The sequence below is a fragment of the Gadus macrocephalus genome, chromosome 11 (genome assembly GCF_031168955.1).
Source record: "Gadus macrocephalus chromosome 11, ASM3116895v1".
Taxonomy (NCBI): domain Eukaryota; kingdom Metazoa; phylum Chordata; class Actinopteri; order Gadiformes; family Gadidae; genus Gadus; species Gadus macrocephalus.
In genome coordinates this window covers 19,674,789-19,692,652 of record NC_082392.1, presented here as the reverse complement: position 1 = coordinate 19,692,652, position 17,864 = coordinate 19,674,789, and the positions used below count along the sequence as shown (strand labels likewise).

Here is a 17,864-nt window from a genome sequence, read left to right as displayed (position 1 = left end):
GGGCCGTAACAGCACAGGGTGGGTGGAGAAGAGACAGCCTCAGGTATTGTGTCAATGCAAACGGTCGTCTGACAAGCCAGGTGTAAACACATGGTGGCACTGTAATGAAACTGTTGACTCACCGTCGTCCAGGATGACCAGGAGAGGAGCCAGCAGGTCACACATGCCCTGCACGTAGCCCACCTCCAGGTGGCGCCAGATATAACTGACAACAGGCACATTTAAGTTATTCCTCTATGCATTTGATAATGGATGGTTTGTTAGTAAAAAAAAAAACATTTAAAGGTTTCAATTGTTATGTAACTGCGAAACGTTGGGCAAAGCAATGCGGAAACCATTTGTATTTGTTTATACCTGCACATGATGTTGCGCAGCTTGTCCAGGTTGGCGGGGCTGAAGTAAATGTAGTTGCGGTCGCAGCGCTGCACGTCCTTGTCGATGCGGTGCAGGTTCAGTGTGTACAGGTCCAGGAGCTCCTGCTGCAACACGGGTCAACACAGGGCCGGTCACTACACAGCTCACATCTAATCCAAGGGGCCTCCTGCCACCACACGGCTGCCATCCACCCACCATCAGCTCAGGGAAGTCCTGCTGCTGGAGTTCAGGCCTTGAACTACACTGTTAAATATAATCGGTTTGTTTCAATTCATATTTGATCAAATGGGGTAAACGCACAGAAGGGTCTGAACTATAGACGGTGATGTTTTAAAGGTCCCATATTTTACCACCAGGTGTGGGTATGATTAGCCGTTACAAGGCGTTTTGAAAATCTGCCTCTTCTGACATCACAAGTGGGCGTGTCCACCTAGAACTGTGACGGATAGATGAGCAACGTTTGCTACAGTGCACTGGGTAGGCTGGTAGACTGACCATCTAGCACACATCTAGGAGGACGGGTCCACTTGGGATGTCGGAAGAGGCAGATTTTCAAAACGGCTCGTAGCGTCTTGAAGGACAGGGCGTAAAAAAGGTGCACACGTACGGAGTAGGCGGGCTTGGACTCGACCGGGGAGGACACTTCATCCTCGGCCCCCTTGGGCTCGGCAGGGGGGTCGCAGGGGGGGTAGAGGCTCTCCATCTGGGGCTCTTCAGACAGGGTGGACCGGGCTCCCTCTGGCCCGGCCTCCCCCCGCAGCTCCCCTGAGGAGGACCAGCCCTCACACCGGCCCTTCCCGTCCCACGGCCCCGTGGACACGCTGCCTTTGGGGATGTCCTCCATCTCGATGGCCGACGGGGACTCGGACTCCGAGTCGCTGGGAGCCCGGGGCCCCCGGGCGGGGCGGTAGGCCTCCGCTGGGCGCGGCCCGGTCAGGAGGAGGCTCTTGAGTGCAGCAGGGATCTCCGCCTCCTCCGTCTCGCCCCCTGCGACGACCCCGTCTCCCTCGGTGGACACCAGCTCTCGCGGTGCCCAGCTGGCCTTTGCCTCTTTGGATTTGAACTCCCGCGTCTGTTCTGGCCCGGCGCCTTCTTCTCCTTCTGCGTTCCCGTCGGTGTCCCCCTGAGGCACTTGGGTGGCCGCGGCCTCGGACTGGGCGGCGTCCTTTGGCGGCGTGGGCTCTTGGTCCTCCCCCTCCACTGTGTCCGTGTGTCTGTCTGGAGCCTGCTCGGCCCCGGCCGCCCCCGGCTGCTCCCCTTCCCCTTCCGCCCGGGCCCGGGGCCCCTGGTCGGGCGCGCAGGCGCTGTCCTCGGCGCTGAAGGAGACGTCCGACAGGCCCGAGGTGACGGAGAAGTTGCGGGAGGACGGGTGCCCGGAGTCGGGGGAGCTGACCCCGTTCTGGAGCACCCCGTTGGGGACCCGGGGGGCCTGCTTGGCCCCGGGGCCCTTGGTCTCCGCCTCGGCCTCGATCTGGTCCACCTCTTCCACCGACTCAAAGACCTGCAAGAACAAGTCAGAGGGGAGCGGGCTGCTGCAGGGGGGGCGGCGGGGGGCCGTGGGCCCCCCGCCGCCCCCCCCTGCGCTGGCTCCACACACCTCGAGAAGACGCTGCACAGCGCACGGCATGTTAAAGGTGACATCTTATACCACCAGGTAACAAGTAGGCGTGTCCACCTAGATGTATGACGGACAGATGAGCAACGTTTGCCACAGTCCACTGGGTAGGCTGGTAGACTGATCATTGTAGACTGATCATTGTAGACTGATCATTTTTGTGTGCCGATTTCCAAAACGGCTTGTAACGTCTAATCTCACTCACACCTGGTGGTATAATATGTCACCTTTAAGCTGAATCATGCAATAGGCAAACCATGGAAATGAATGCACAAAGAAAATCCTAAAACAATTTCCTGTATATATCAGATTTTGTACTCCTGTTAAAATCTAATTCCAAACAGTTACAACTCGGCAAGAAGCGCTGTAGAGCATCAAAGGCATTTCCTGCTATGGGCGCTAGAATCTTGTGTGTCCATGTGCAATCGTTGCGAGGTGCATACCGCAATTACAACCTTATCCTGATCCTGCAGCCTATACTACGACATGACAAACAGCATGGAGGTATATCACACATCATCTCACAGGGTGTAATACCTGGGTGCTGCTGCTGGAGTCACTCTGCAGACGGGCCAGACTCTGCTGGTCAGAGCTGCAGCTCTGGGAAGACTGGAGGAGAGGCGGAATCACAATGACTTCATTACTCTGATTGGACCTCATTGGAACACTTCTTGTGCTGCATGCAGACTGCGCCAGACACAGACACTCAGTAATAAAAAGTAGGGTGAAACCCTGAGCTCTCATTTCCCCTCTGTCTAGCAATGTTCATGACGGCCTTATAATGAATCACATTAATCCACATGGTGTAATTGTCATGGTTTTTCAGGGTAAATCTTGACTCAATCACCAAATGAGATTGATAGGATTGGTTGATAGGAAGGATAAAGGATGAAACGTGTGAAGTGCTTAATCCACCGAAGAAACGCACTATACGAGGAACAATGGACTGGTGAGCATGGACGCATTACGTACTGTTCAACCTAGCCAGACGATGATTCAGAGTGTTGAAATAATAATTGCAGAGTTGATTCTAGTGTCCTCCTCACCATCCACTCGCTGTCTTATTGAGAACTAGTTTGGTTTTTGGAATCGATTGCTTCTCGATTCCAAAACGCTCTGAACAGTCACTCTAAGAGAATCCCTGCTTGATACGCGGCTCACACACCGCTGGGACACTGGGATTGCTCGCATAAAAAGGACATATTCTGCTGGTGACTTATATTGTTGTCTTTTACCTTCCTGTATCAATCTTCTATTTTCAAAGCGCGGTGTGTGTCCCCATATCCTTACCCACATGTCTATAAACAATCAAACATTGTCACCTGAATTTCCCCATCAAAGTAGCAAGATCAGCCACATGGCCTAATCAATCTCAGCCTGCATTGTGATTGGACAGAACGCCAAGGAGACACAATAAGTGGTCTAGGTAGGCAGGTAGGATGTTTCAGATACAATTGCCCAGACACCCCCCTTGCTTTGTATTGGTTGACAACCTGTGATGTACGAGCAAAGAACGTGACTTGGCACCACCTCGATAACGGTCAAGACCCCTCACGTGTGTGTGTGTGTGTGTGTGTGTGTGTGTGTGTGTGTGTGTGTGTGTGTGTGTGTGTGTGTGTGTGTGTGTGTGTGTGTGTGTGTGTGTGTGTGTGTGTGTGTGTGTAAACTGTGGTGGCTTGTTGTCAACATCACCACAGTTCCCTGATGTGTGTTTGTGTGCGTGTGCATGTGTGTGTGTGCATGTGTGTGTGTCGGGGTACTTTGGTGGTGTTGACGGTTGTCAACACCATCAAACGGTTGTCAACACCACCACATTTCCCTGATGTGTGTGTTTGCGTGCGTGCGTGCGTGCGTGCGTGCGTGCGTGCGTGCGTGCGTGCGTGCATGCGTGCGTGCGTGCGTGCGGCCCCTGTTCCACACCTCGTTGCTGAGGGTGGAGTCGCGGTGCACAAGCGGCTGGCTGGAGCTGTCCACGCTGGCCCCGGAGCACTTGGCGATGGCGGCCGCGTGCTGCTCCTTCTCCCGCTCGCGCACGATGGCCTCGCAGCCCAGCCACTCGCCCATGGTCCGCTGGTAGCCCGCCTTCACCTGGTCGTCCACCTGGCCGCGCCGCAGAGAACATGTCCGTTAGGACGCAGCAGAGCGGGTCCACATGGGTTGTTGGTGTGTGTCTTGTTACTAGAAAGCTGCGGCCAAACCTAATAACCCCGCCCCATACAAAGTTTCCTTCCTCTCTGCTCCCTCCCTCCCTCCCTGTGTTTCTTCCGCCATTGGCAACGGTTGCATTCACGTGCCTGTTGTGGACCTAAACAATCAGTGAAGAGATGCCCTGATGAGGCAGGAAAGCGGCGTAAAACGGAACTAGTATCAAACAGATGCAAGCGCGCCGTCACAACAGATCTGCTCTGGGCATTTCACTCACTCGCTCAAAGGTCAAAGGTCAAACACAAACCTCCTTCCTTTCAGGTTCGGACATTGAAAACTGGTAGTGACCCAGGAGGAAAGGCCACACCTCCTTCCTCAGCGACGGCTCCACACCCCCAAAGTAGACCAATCGGAGCAGCTCCTTCTCCTCATAGGCCTGTGGACGGCACACATGTTTTTAAGGTTCAAACAGGACTAGGCATGTTACGGTACATTTAGCAGCTACTGAAAGACTAGAAAATGTTTGGGTTTTGCCAATGCTAATGCTTCAATGAACTTAGAACCCATTAAATCATGCCATATTCTGAACACTTACAAAAACATTTCTGGGTAGAAAAAGGCAAAGAGACCTTATGCCCTGCCTGGTATCAAGACAGTTGCAAAGTGGACCTCCTGGCTCTCTAGGGATGCGGCCTACACCTGATTGTCTCAATCTTGGTCCACTGCCTAGTGAGGAACACTGAAACCGTCTTTCATTAGTCTGTAAGAACACACACACACTCAGACACCCATGTGCATGGCGGAGGTTTGGTACTGGGTTAGGGCTACCAATTGATTTAACGATAATCACTAATGGATGTTCTACGACTACTCTCAAGCCCTGACTAACAAAAAAAATCTACTGGTTAAGTGATTCATTATATTTAATAGCGGGAGCTTTGTATTGATCTTCTGCATCTGTGTCACACTTCATAATTTGCCAACAAGTTCTTCGTATTAGAGCCTTTTAAAAACCTATGGTGTTTGCATGTGCCTTGCACCTGAAATATAAAAAATAATTGTACCGTTAATATGAGATGAAATGTGGTAATAAATAGTGCTAATGTGGCGCTGATTTTGTAATTAAAGGCTTGTGTTTACCAGGCACACTCATCGGATTTGCAGTAGCCAACACTTAGAGGAGAGGACTCCACGATTGACAGAGGATTAGTCACGCCTCGCGCATACTGTTGCGTGTGACTAATAATGAGGCCATGATTAGCAGACGATGAATATGGATGAGAGTCAGAGGTGCAAGAAACGCAAGAGAGGAAGGGATGGAGAGAGAAGGGGGAGAGAAAGAGGGAGGGAGAGGACGTGGATGTTTACGGTTGCGTGTGGGTGCGTATGTCTGAGCATGTGTGTGTACAAGCATGTGTATTTGTATGAGTATGTGTATTTGTATGTGTGTGTGTGTCTGTGTATGTCTGAGCATGTGTGTGGATGCGTGCGTCTCTGAGTATGTCAGAGCATGTGCATGTGTGCATTTGTGTATGTGTGTTTGTATGTTTGTTTGAGTGTACGTGTTTGTGTGTGCATGTGTGGGTGTGTATGTGTATGTTTATGACTGTGTGTGTGTGTGTGTGTGTGAGTATGACTGTGTATGAGTGTTTATGTCTGCGCGTATATGTGTGTGTATGATGGTATGTTTGACCACATGTATGAGTATGTGTATGACTGTGTGTGCGACTGTGTGTGTGTGTGTGTGTGTATGACTGTGTGACTGTGTGTGTATATGACAGTGTGTGTGTGTGTTTTCAGTTGGTGTGAGAGGGGGGTAGGTACTGGAGGCTCAGAGGCGGAGCGGTCCCGGGCGGTGCCAGACTCACGGTGCGGTCCTGCAGGAAGAGGCGCCACACGCGGGGGGTCAGGCCGGCGTTGGCGTCGGCGGGCGCGTCGGGCTCCACGATGGCGGGGTTCACCAGCGCCGAGAGGTGTGTCCTCACCGTGGACAGGTGGCGGCAGTACGCCAGCCCTGCACGCCACGCGCCCATCACAGTAGCAAAGCTTTATTAGCACTTTGCATTCACGACCGATCAAGCATTTGGGGTCACCCATACACTTTCATGCTTTCGATTTAAAGTCACACTTTTATTCAACAGTTTTCAGCTGTGCTTACATAATTGCATAAGGGTTTTCCAATCATCAATTAGCCTTATAACACGATTGGCTAAACAATGTACCATCAGATCACAGGAGTGACGGTTGCTGGAAATGGGCCTCTGTACACCTATGTAGATATTCCATAACATTTACCACATTAACAATGTCTAAACTGTATTTCTGATTCATTTAATGTTATTGTCCTTGAAAAGAACATTGCTTTTCTTTGAACAATAAGGACATTTCTAAGTGACCCCAAACTTTGGAACGGTAGTGTAAGTACTTATGCATTAAATAAAAGTGCTTTCAACACATACTGTTAACCGGCAGACTAATAAAACATGATGTGAGCAAGGCATTAAAAACTATGAGCAATGTTAATTTGAAAGGTATAGGCTGAAAGCTTATCAGGTGTTTTGGTTAATTTCCCCTCTGGGGAATAGTTCTTAGATGTCAAACTGAGCCCCATCTGACTAAATGTATTTCTTTCTGCGTGATTCGCCCTGGCTGACATTATCCACGTTGTTAATTATTCTGAGTTGACCAATGCTGTAGGAGTCTGCTTGCCAGGATTAGGCTAAAAAGGTCAACGTTTATCCATGGATCTTTAATCAGGCCTATTAAGCTTTTGTTCAAAGTGTCAGAAAAAGAATGATCGGGCAGGACTTTTCCAGTAAATAAAACCTCTTGATTATTATTTTTTTAAAGGTTAAAGGTTCTAATCCAAGAGAGCGGGGTGAAGACCAAAAAGCCTCTGGCGCAACTGGATAGATCGACAACGAATCAGAGCAACGGATTGGCGACACACGACCTGCAGCCATTTAGATTGTTCATTGAAATGCCTGAACGGCGCTCCCATAGTGCGCAACTCTGCGCAGGCATCGTATCAAACTCGCCACGTATCAGATAAACGCTTGTGATGTGAGTGGCCAAACCCGGGGCGTGGGGTGGGGGCCACACGCATATGTCAGAGCAGATCAAAGCATGAGCTGGCAGCTTCGTCTGGTTCCCAGGCTCACCGAGCTGCGCATCTAAAGGGACGGTGGGCAGATCATGGTGGATCATGCTCATGTTTTTTTGCCTCTATTCAGACTTTCTGGGGAGGAAGTAGCAACAATCATCCAGAAAAACCCTGGGTTATAGTATCAGTACCCCCTTCACATCTCTGTCCCCGGGACATGTCTCTGAGGGCTGGGTAAGGACGACACCCCTTCACATCCCCCGGGACATGTCCGTGATGGGCTGGGTAAAGATGATACCCCTTCACATCCCTGTACCCGGGACAGGACCCTGATTGGCTGTGTAAAGATGATACCCCTTCACATCCTGAAGATTTTCTGGCAGCGAGTAAAATGTCCGTTACTGGCTCAGAAAGACTATCCCACTGCTGGCCTCTTCGTCAGTATTGTGAAACACCTGCATCTTCTACAACAGATGATCTATTCCATATGACCATAATCCTGAGTCCAGATGAAAAAAGTTAGTTTAATTAAGCATTTAAGGGAGATTCTTCATAATTATTGTATCTGCGTGTCCCATGAGTGATTAAAATTATGCAAATTTTCCTTCCTCAATTTACTGATCATCCAATGACCTCATGTACGTTCCTTTGGTTATTTGATATCTTATTAGCTTTTTGCTGACTTTGTGTATAACGTGATACATTTTAAAATAAAGCAGAAGAAAAAAGAGCTGTTACGCTTGAAGGAACCAGAAGCAGACTCACAGCCGTAAAACGCCCGGGAAATGATCTGGTTCTTCATGTTGTCACACAGCAGCTTGAGAGGGGCCCTGAGGGACCATAACAACAGACATAAAACCGCTGTTTACTACCAATCCATACAATCCATGTACAAACTCACCCTTACCCAAGGATACACCATTACACAATACATCCTTACCTGAACATACAACATACAATAACCTCTATTTTTACCGTAAAACAAACATACAATGGCTCTCTCTTCAACCTACATTAATGCAACCCACACACAATAACACCAATTAAAAAAACAAAACACATTCAATGACGTGCAATACCGCTCATTTCCAAATACACACAGAGAATAAATCCCCTAGTCTCTAACATACGACTCACCAATGATTGAATGCTGTTTTTAATAGCATTGTTATTTTTCTATAGTGTAACATTGGCAAACAGCAGGCGTACACTCTGCAGTCTGTATGATGAATAGCGTGCATACTGCACACTACGACACAACCTGAATATACTGCTCTGTTACCTAATTGATATTTAATTTGTCCTATTATTTGACTAATATGAATCATATGACTATGATAAGGCCCAGGATTTGGTCTTCATCATCTCCATACATCCATCACCCGACACCACGCTGTTCATTGACCAGCAGCACGGGACAATGGTTGTAGGACAGACGTAGACCCCGCTACCTCTGAAGGTGGTGCACGACACAGTCATTCTAGATTGACTGTCAATCTCGATTAAATGCGTCATGCACCACCCCCTTCAATCCAGATTGACTCGCCTTCTTGACTAGAGAGAATCTTAAGCGCCAGCGCTGTCTAGTCATGTTCTTAACGTCTACGCAAGCGGTCGTCAACCAATACAAAGGCAGCACAGCATACGAAACATCCTCATACTGTGCCTACATTTTGCGCTAACTCTATGACTCTAATACTTTGCAATTCTACATGATCAAACGCGGCGTTATCCAAAGCAATCAAAACCGGTGCACCTCTGCCAGCCCGTCTCCGCCGACTCCCCGACACGACGCCCACCCTTGATGTGGGGGTAACTCAGAACCAGTATGTGGGTCACATGGCAAGCGGGAGTTCTCTCAACTGCCACCGTGCAGGCGGAGGTGCACTGTGCGCTCGCTGTGCCTTTTAATGTCAGGCTGTTCTCTAGCCGTCCTGGATTCTGAAAGGGTTGTTGATTGGGCCTGTCGCCGTGGTGTCAACAGGGCCAGAGCCGGAGTACACGTGCAGGCGCTGGAGGTGAGGGATGAATGAATGATACATATAGAGATAGATATTTATCTAAAATATATACCGCTCGTGGTTGCAGCCGTCGGGCGGGGCCCCCTCCGACAGACTCCGGGGGGAGCAGGACGAGCAGGAAGACTTCCTCAGGGTGGGCTGCCACAGCGGAGCACCCTGCTCCATCAGGTCTGGGGGGTTCACTGTGACACACATACACACACACACACACACACACACACACACACACGTACACACGTACACGCGTGCAAACACATACACATGTAAACACACATACACATGTGCACACACATACACAAGTGCACACACATACACACACATAAACACACATACACACGTATACACACACACACACACACACACGCACACACGTACACACGTACACACGTGTGCACACATACACGCGTGCAAACACATACACATGTAAACACACATACACATGTGCACACACATACACAAGTGCACACACATACACACACATAAACACACATACACACGTATACACACAAACACACAAATACACATGAACACACACGTACACATACATACACATGTACACACACACAAGTAAACGCACACATACACACACACACACACCCACGCACACACATTCTCATTAATGTCCCTCAAATGACTATTAGGCTTTTCAATTAGCGGTTCAACTGCAATCTCAAGAAAGATTCCCCAAGCCCCTCAGTGTTCCATCATTGCTTTGGAAAACCAATTTAAACTCAATTAGGATCTGATGGTGGCGTTTAAGAGAAGTATAGCACGAGCTGGCAATGGATTTCACATTAGCAAACAAGTGGGCATGCCGGAATGGATTGGGATTCACTTTTGGAAAATCATCTAATTTAACATAGACAACAACAGGTACATGTGAGAGCATTTTGCTGCTACGCCTGTCATTGAGCTGTCCCCAACCATGCGCAAAACTGATGATTGGATTGTAATTCAGTAATATTGAGTGGGTTTGGGTGCACGTGCGTGTGTGTGTGTGTGCGTGTGTGCGTGCGTGCGTGCGTGCGTGCGTGCGTGTGTGTGCGTGTGCGTGCGTGCGTGCGTGCGTGTGTGTGCGTGTGCGTGTGTGTGTGTGTGTGTGTGCGTGCGTGCGTGCGTGCGTGCGTGCGTGTGCGGGGATGGGGGTTAGTCTTTGATCACATAAATAAAGCTCCCCAGAGGCGCAGAGCACAGCTGCCAGAACCAAAGCACGCTGACACAAGCTGACAGGCGGACGGACAGAGCCACGCTTTAACCACATTACAGCCATCTCCTCGGGGCGGGTCCTTCACACGGCCCCAGTACAGCCGGGGCCACAGAGGCCCTTCTCCTCAGTCGGAACGGCAAGGAGGACGACAGAGCGGAGGGGGAGGGGGGCCACAGCCACTGGAACAAACACGTTGTGGTGCGTGTTACCCTGGGGAGCAGGCCGCCGCCACGGGCCACTGGGGTGCATGCTGCCATGGCAACCAGGGTTGGATTTAAAGGATGCCTCACCAAACTCTGATTGGCTGTTGGGAAACAGGATGCGGAAGACGTAGTCTGTGGCCTCGTCCTCCTCCTTGTCGGACACCGACTCTGATGATCCCGATACGGGAGCGACCCGGTTCCGGAGCTTAGGAAACACCTTCCCCTGGGGGACGAGGAACAGGGATGACGTACCCTTCTGTGCCTACCATCCTAGGTGACAGTTTGGGATATTTATAACATGCAGGCACGGCTGGATTATATGCCCATGTTGAGTAGTTTTCCTAGCTCTCAACAATTCTAACTTCTTCCCAGATCTCATAATATATGATATAATATATAATCTGATACATAGATATATCCACCATCTCTCAGCTATCAGAATCAGAATTAGAAACCCAAGCCATTAGTTCTTAAGATAGTAAGCTAGTTCTCCAAGGTACATAATAAAATCCTTCATGTAATAATGAGTTATAACAGTCTAGTCTGCTTGGCTAGTGTTAGCTCGTAGCGGGAGCCAGTAGCTGTGTGGGTTGTGTCTGCGATTGTGCTTTCCCTCCGGATACTGAATCCTTGTTCCAGGCTGACAGACACGCCTCCATGCACACCAGACACACTTGTTGCTGAGCCAGAACGCCAACACGAGAGAACTTACTCCTCTGCGTCTCACCAGCCATACACTGTGATCGTATCATCCCATTTGGATTGTTGTTTTTAATCAAACAATGAATCTCAAGGGCATCATTGTTACGCCTTTTTACGAACGAATATGGCATGGATATAGCTCTTCCCCAGCCAGTGCAGCACCTTAGAGACACCTCAGTGTCTCTAAGGTCGCCAGGAGCAGCTCATGGGCACTGAGGCAGTTTTGCCGGGAGGTCGCACCAGCAGCGACCTCGACGGCCCCCCATTCATGAGCAGAGAGTGGTTTCCCAGCTCCCATTGTGCGCTGACCTTTCCCCTCTGGGACCAGAGAGGGGGGTCCAGCTGGCCGTGGGGCAGCAGGCCGGTCTCCAGGCAGGAGAGGAACTGCAGCAGGTGGCCTCCTTTAGGGAAGCGCAGCGGGGGTCTCTGGATGCCGTCCTGGCTCACAAGCACCACCGTGCCCCCACTGTCCACTAGAGGAAGAGAGAACAACACCACAGACATGTATTGCTTTTAGGGAGCAAAGTCGCCTGACCTCGCAAGACGCCGCAAGTTGGTCGTAGCGCTGAGCGGGAATTTAACTTTCACCAAATCGTTTTGAAAGTACGGCCAACATATCATCATCATCAACAAAAAAGCAGTTTGTTATTCTTTTAGAGAAAATATACCGTCTAGTTCGTCTGATACTGTCACGATGGCGGATCAAGACACCGTTCCGCATTAGTGTATTAGCTTATTCCGAAAATGTTCCTTAGGCTTTTGAATGCCATGGTAGCGATTGGAGGTGTAACGATTATTAACGGTTTGGGTCAGACCTTGATTTCTGAGCCCAGTTTCGGGGCATATCTCGTCATACCTCGAGGGGTTGAATCACGGCACCTTTTTGATACTTTCCTAGTACCACAAAGGTACTAGGAAAGGGTTTACCCTAACCCTAACCCTAACCCTAACCCAAAATAGTACAAAATAATAATGGGTGCACAATAAAAAATTGGTATCAATCCTTCAAACAGTATGTGTTATAATGACTGATATGAAACGTGTCACACACCGTAGCGTTTTAATATAAGTGTCTGAGAAGCTTAACCCCAACTCTGACTCAGACATCAAAGTAATTTGCTGCTCACACGGAGCTTCACCATCGTCCCTCCGTAGCGTTGCACCATAAGTGTCCTGGGAGCCTGACCCTCCCTCCGTAGCGTTGCACTATAGGTGTCCTGGGAGCCTGACCCTCCCTCCGTAGCGTTGCACCATAAGTGTCCTGGGAGCCTGACCCTCCCTCCGTAGCGTTGCACTATAGGTGTCCTGGGAGCCTGACCCTCCCTCCGTAGCGTTACACTATAGGTGTCCTGGGAGCCTGACCCTCCCTCCGTAGCGTTGCACTATAGGTGTCCTGGGAGCCTGACCCTCCCTCCGTAGCGTTACACTATAGGTGTCCTGGGAGCCTGACCCTCCTTCCGTAGCGTTACACTATAGGTGTCCTGGGAGCCTGACCCTCCCTCCGTAGCGTTACACTATAGGTGTCCTGGGAGCCTGACCCTCCCTCCGTAGCGTTACAATATAGGTGTCCAGGGAGCCTGACCCCCCCCCCTCGGACGGGAACATCAAACTCAACGGCGGCTCAGAATGAGCTCCACCCATCTGCACATCCATGCACACCGTGGCGTTACACTATAGCTGTTTGAGGAGCTCAACCATCTCTCGGATGCCATGGTCCGAGAGAGGAGTAGGAGAGTATACCAACAGGTAATTGTACGTCACGGGAATAATGCCATATTGCAATGGAAAAAATCGGTATGTTTCCTTTTGTTCATCTAAAGCTGTGTTTCCTATTTATTGCATCGTCTAACCACCCTACCTTCCTCAGGTTCATCTAAATGGTGAGCTTCGTGCTTGGGTCAGTCACCTAACCATTGCAGACGGGTCGTCTAATTATTAACCTTTGTGCTTGGGTTAAACCGGTCATAAGGGAGAGGGCATCGCCTTACGCATTCTTCTGCTTGATGAGAACACATGCAACTCTGTGTCTGGGGTTGACATTACCGGATTTGATTATTGACATCAGCAATGTGGGGAGGATGTGAAACTGTTTAAATAGCTCTGTCTAACTGTATTCTGGACTCACTCTGCTAGAGAGGAGTCTAATGTATGCATGCATTAAAAAAGGTTAATTGTCTACAACTATTGTGTATTTTTTGCATTTAAAATCTCTTCTGTCCTAGACACAATATCTCTAGAGAAATTGCAACGACAATATGCATTCAGAGCAGAGTGGAACGTTTGGTGGGAGACCGGCGAAAAATAGCATTTTCACGTCCGGACAGAACTGCGACTGGGGCCCGCGGCCGTGTGCATGGTGGATTTGCTCTCGGTTTCAGAACCGTCACACTCTTAAAAGCAAAGTACCGATGCTGTTAATCAAAGGCAGCAGACCCACCCTGTTGATGGCAGTGCAGGTAGACAATCTCCTGCAGCAGAATGGTCATAGCGTAGTCCCAGTACACACTGAAACACACACACAACACCAGGTGAGACTCTCTGCTGTCACCGCTACTAATGAATGTGGGTGCAGGAAGAGCACAAGTAAAACCCAATCAGAAAAGTGCATTCCTTAAAATAGAGAGATGATGTGCTGGAGAAAGCAGCGCTAGACACAAAAACAAAACCAAAGAGAATATTTTGATAATTGGAGGCACTTGACGCCATCTCAGTCAATAAGCCATCTGGTGACTAGGCAGCGGAGAACCGGCCCCATCAACAGCCTCTTTGACTCCTGGATGAAAGGTTGTTGAGTCACACAGACATATTGCATTATTCAGTAATAGTCCACTGTTATACAAGCAGCAAGGAACATCAATTGGACGCCGTGCCTTCATTCCATTTTTGCCGAATCATTTGAATTCCAGCCTCATCGTTCTAAATGCGACATTTATATGGATTTATTCAGATTTATGCATAAGCATCCCAGTCTGGTCTTTCTAAATACATATATATATATACAGTATATATGTATGCATATGAACCTGAGTTTAATCAGGATTCGGAAAGTCCCTGTTATTGAAAACCCCAGTCTTGCATGCATTCACTGTTTGTTTGCAATCCCTCACAAATAATTTTAGAGTGGCAATTCAGGGTAGGGAATGAAATCATGGTAGACCCCAAAGAAATGGATTAAAGGAAGATATTTCTCAATTTCTAGCCTTGAAATTGCCGAAAGAAGCTTCAGGTGCATTTTTCCTGAAGCACGTTTATCCTATTAAAGCAGTTTTTACTGAAATCACATCTTCACATTAGAGCTCACATATCCATATAGTATTAAACATACGATACATATAGTATAAAATATACACATATACAAAATGTAGTTGGCTACACACGTAACAAAATGCAACACAATTGGTTGACAACACCAGTCAGACAACACCAGTCAGACAACCGTTTTCTAAGAGGATGACAAGGCATGATAGCCTGAAACGGTCACACAACGCAAACCAATGCACCCTCTGTCTTCATTGCTTTTCTGTTGTCGTTGTTACATGACAGTTATGACCCTGTTTGGTAGTCATAGGTACGGGCTGTGTATGGATCATCATCTTACCTGTGCTCATAGTCCAGGTCTCCCACAGATCCGTTCATTAGCTGGTTGGGCGTCCACTTCAAGGTCATGACCTCGGCGGTCTGGTGTAGAGAGAGGTACCCTGGAACGGCCTCCATGTCGTCTCTCTGAAACCATGATGGACACGTTGGCTTGGCTTAGAAATCAAACAAAGAACTAATAATGGATGCTTTCACCCTTTTACATAGACCCAGATCAAAGTTGAATAAAACGTGTACATTAATTTGCTTTTCATCCTTTAGTGTTTGATTAACGGCTTGCTTCTGTTTGTTTTGTCTCTTTATGGTTGCATTCAAAACTTTTCTCCAGAACCGTAGATTCTTATTTCACGAAATGGTTTCAGATCAAAACATGACAATGTCCATGTTATTATCCACATGTACAGTAGATATTGCAGCCCTAGAGCATCACTACTTACTGCCTTTCCACATTTTGGGAAACACTGCTAAGCCCCTCCGATGCGACCAATATTTAGAGACTGAAATGCACACAAAGTCCAAGTGGGGCTTAGTGGAGGTATCCGCTCAGGTAGAGCGGGTGGACTTGTAACCGGAAGTTTTCTAGTGTCGAGGTGTCCCTGAGCAAGACACCTCACGCTGGCTGCTCTTGACGAGCTGGCTGTCACCTTCCGCGGTGCAGTGTCAGTCCGATGTGTGAATGTCTGAATGAATGTTCTTAAGTCGCCTTGGATAAAAGCGTTTGCTAAAAGTAGACGTCAATGACTAGTGAAATGCGTGGTTGTGATGCGTGCGGCGGTACCGGCTGGACCAGGACGTTGTTCTTCCCAAACAGCAGGATGGCTCTGTTGTTCTGGTGCAGGGACTCAACGTAGTCGCGGGCGGACGGCGAGGGGGAGGGCCGCTCGTCCACGCTGCTGCTGGAGTGCCTCTTCTGGAACTAGCAGGGGGGGAGCAGACCGTGTTATTATATACTCTATGCACGTAAAGAAAGTGGGATCGGGATCTGGCCTGTATGCTATATGAATGAAAGTAGGTGTGGGAAAACGCAGAGACCAACAGCTGTCTAAACTCATATCACAGAAAGCCCCCCCGCAATGGGGAGCTTAGAGGGTCGTGAGGAGCGCTTTCAACTGTTAAATGAGGAGGATTACTCAATCTCTGCTGGTTGTGCAACCTCCCCTGTGCACACATCTCCTTGTTTGAGAGGGCTCCCGATGTGCACATTCCCCACTTTGACAAACCTCTCCTATTGGACGTTCAACAGGGTTCAGGGCTCATTCGGCTAGAGAAGAGGCTCCATGGATTCATACATTAAATAATCCTGTATTCTACATGACATTTCCTGATCTCTTTTCTTGGCAGAGTCTAAAGGTGCTTGCAGACCGCCGCGCGGCAACCGCCCTTATAACCACCTCACTCCCGGAGGGTTCAGCGCGGCGGTGTGAAGGGCCAGGCGTTTTCACAAGCGGCTGCTGCTGCCGCCGCCGGGTGGCTACCGCCAAAAGTTTCAACAGGGGGAAAGCTGAGCGGTGGGGTCAAATCTGTGCGCGTTCACGTGGGCGGCAACCGTTTCCCGGTCAACAGCTGCTTTTGTGACCGCCTCCCCTCTGCCGCCCCTTCCCTCATTGAAATGAATGGAGGCGGCGAGTTGCCGTGCGGCGGTGTGAAACCGGCTTAAGTGTCGTACTTTCCATGACACAAGGAGCAGCAACAGAATCATTATCCATGCAGTTATTATCCTAGCAGTCATCATCCTGATTGCCATTACCATAGCTGATATTTCCCTAGCACTTTTTAGCCTAGCTGTTATCCCAACAGTAATTATCGTACTAATCATTATCATCCTAGTGATCATTGTCCTAGCAGTCATTATCCTAACAGTCACTATCCTAGCAATCATCATCCTAACAGTCACTATCCTAGCAATCATCATCCTAACAGTCACTATCCTAGCAGTCATTATTCTAGCAGTCATTATCCCAACAGTCATCATCCTAACAGTCACTATCCTAGCAGTCATTATTCTAGCAGTCATTATCCCAACAGTCATTAGCCTAACAGTCATTATCCTAGCAGTCATTATCCTAGCAGTCATTAGCCTAACAGTCATTATCGTAGCAGTAATTATCCTAGCAGACATTCTCCTAGCAGTCATTAGCCTAACACTAATTATCCTAGAAGAGATTATCCTAGCAATCATTAGCCTCACAGTCATTGTTCTAGGAGCAGGAACATAGTTATTATCCTGCCATTAATTTCTCTATGAGCAGCAACACATTCATTATCCTAGCGATCATTATCATAGCAGTCATTATCCGAAGAGCGACAACACATCATGATCGTAGCAGTCACAGTTATTATCCTAGCAGTCATAATCCTAATCATTATCATTCTAGGAGCAGCTTTACAGTTATTATCTTATCAGTCATTATCCTAAGAGCAGCAACACAGTCATTAGTCCAGCGGTCATTTCTCTAGGAGCAGCAACACATCAATATCCTAGCAGTCACAATCCTTATCCTATCAGTCATTATCCTAGTCATTATCAGTCTAGTAGCAGCAACAAAGTTATGCTGCTTTACGTTCATTACATGACAAATACAGAAACAAACATGAAGAGTGTGAAACATTTTTTACATATCGAACAGCCCTACTCCTAGCTATTACCATCCTAGAGGAAGCAACATTTTAATTAGAGGCTTATATATAGACTCTTACAAAATACCATAATGTTATTACATTATATTTAATATAAATATAAACAGCAACGGTATTTTTTTAACGTCACTCTGATTGCAAGTGTCTTCTTTAGAGGAATTAAAACGATCCAGTTAAAGGATGCCATGGGCTGAGCGGTTTACTCCGCTGAGTGCTGCCTCTCAAATGGTTTAACATTAGACATACATTCCACTCATTC

The 17,864-nt window shown here is 48.4% G+C and overlaps 1 protein-coding gene across 4 annotated transcripts in view; it reads right to left on the bottom strand.

The window, feature by feature from the left end:
- Positions 1-17,864, bottom strand: part of sgsm1a (small G protein signaling modulator 1a) — a 38,553-nt gene that overhangs the window by 4,450 nt on the left and 16,239 nt on the right. Inside the window, exons 8-21 of one of the 4 annotated variants that reach the window (XM_060065466.1) lie at positions 15,747-15,884; positions 14,970-15,094; positions 13,809-13,876; positions 11,681-11,844; positions 10,757-10,892; positions 9,312-9,441; positions 8,004-8,068; positions 6,004-6,149; positions 4,443-4,571; positions 3,911-4,090; positions 2,528-2,599; positions 871-1,876; positions 355-479; positions 123-205 (exon numbers count right to left, since the gene is read on the bottom strand). In XM_060065466.1, the coding sequence (XP_059921449.1) occupies positions 158-205; positions 355-479; positions 871-1,876; positions 2,528-2,599; positions 3,911-4,090; positions 4,443-4,571; positions 6,004-6,149; positions 8,004-8,068; positions 9,312-9,441; positions 10,757-10,892; positions 11,681-11,844; positions 13,809-13,876; positions 14,970-15,094; positions 15,747-15,884 (2,532 nt within the window). In that variant the 3' untranslated portion in view covers positions 123-157. The remainder of the gene's footprint in view (positions 1-122; positions 206-354; positions 480-870; positions 1,877-2,527; positions 2,600-3,910; positions 4,091-4,442; positions 4,572-6,003; positions 6,150-8,003; positions 8,069-9,311; positions 9,442-10,756; positions 10,893-11,680; positions 11,845-13,808; positions 13,877-14,969; positions 15,095-15,746; positions 15,885-17,864) is intronic. The other 3 variants (XM_060065464.1, XM_060065465.1, XM_060065467.1) reach the window with 3 other exon arrangements.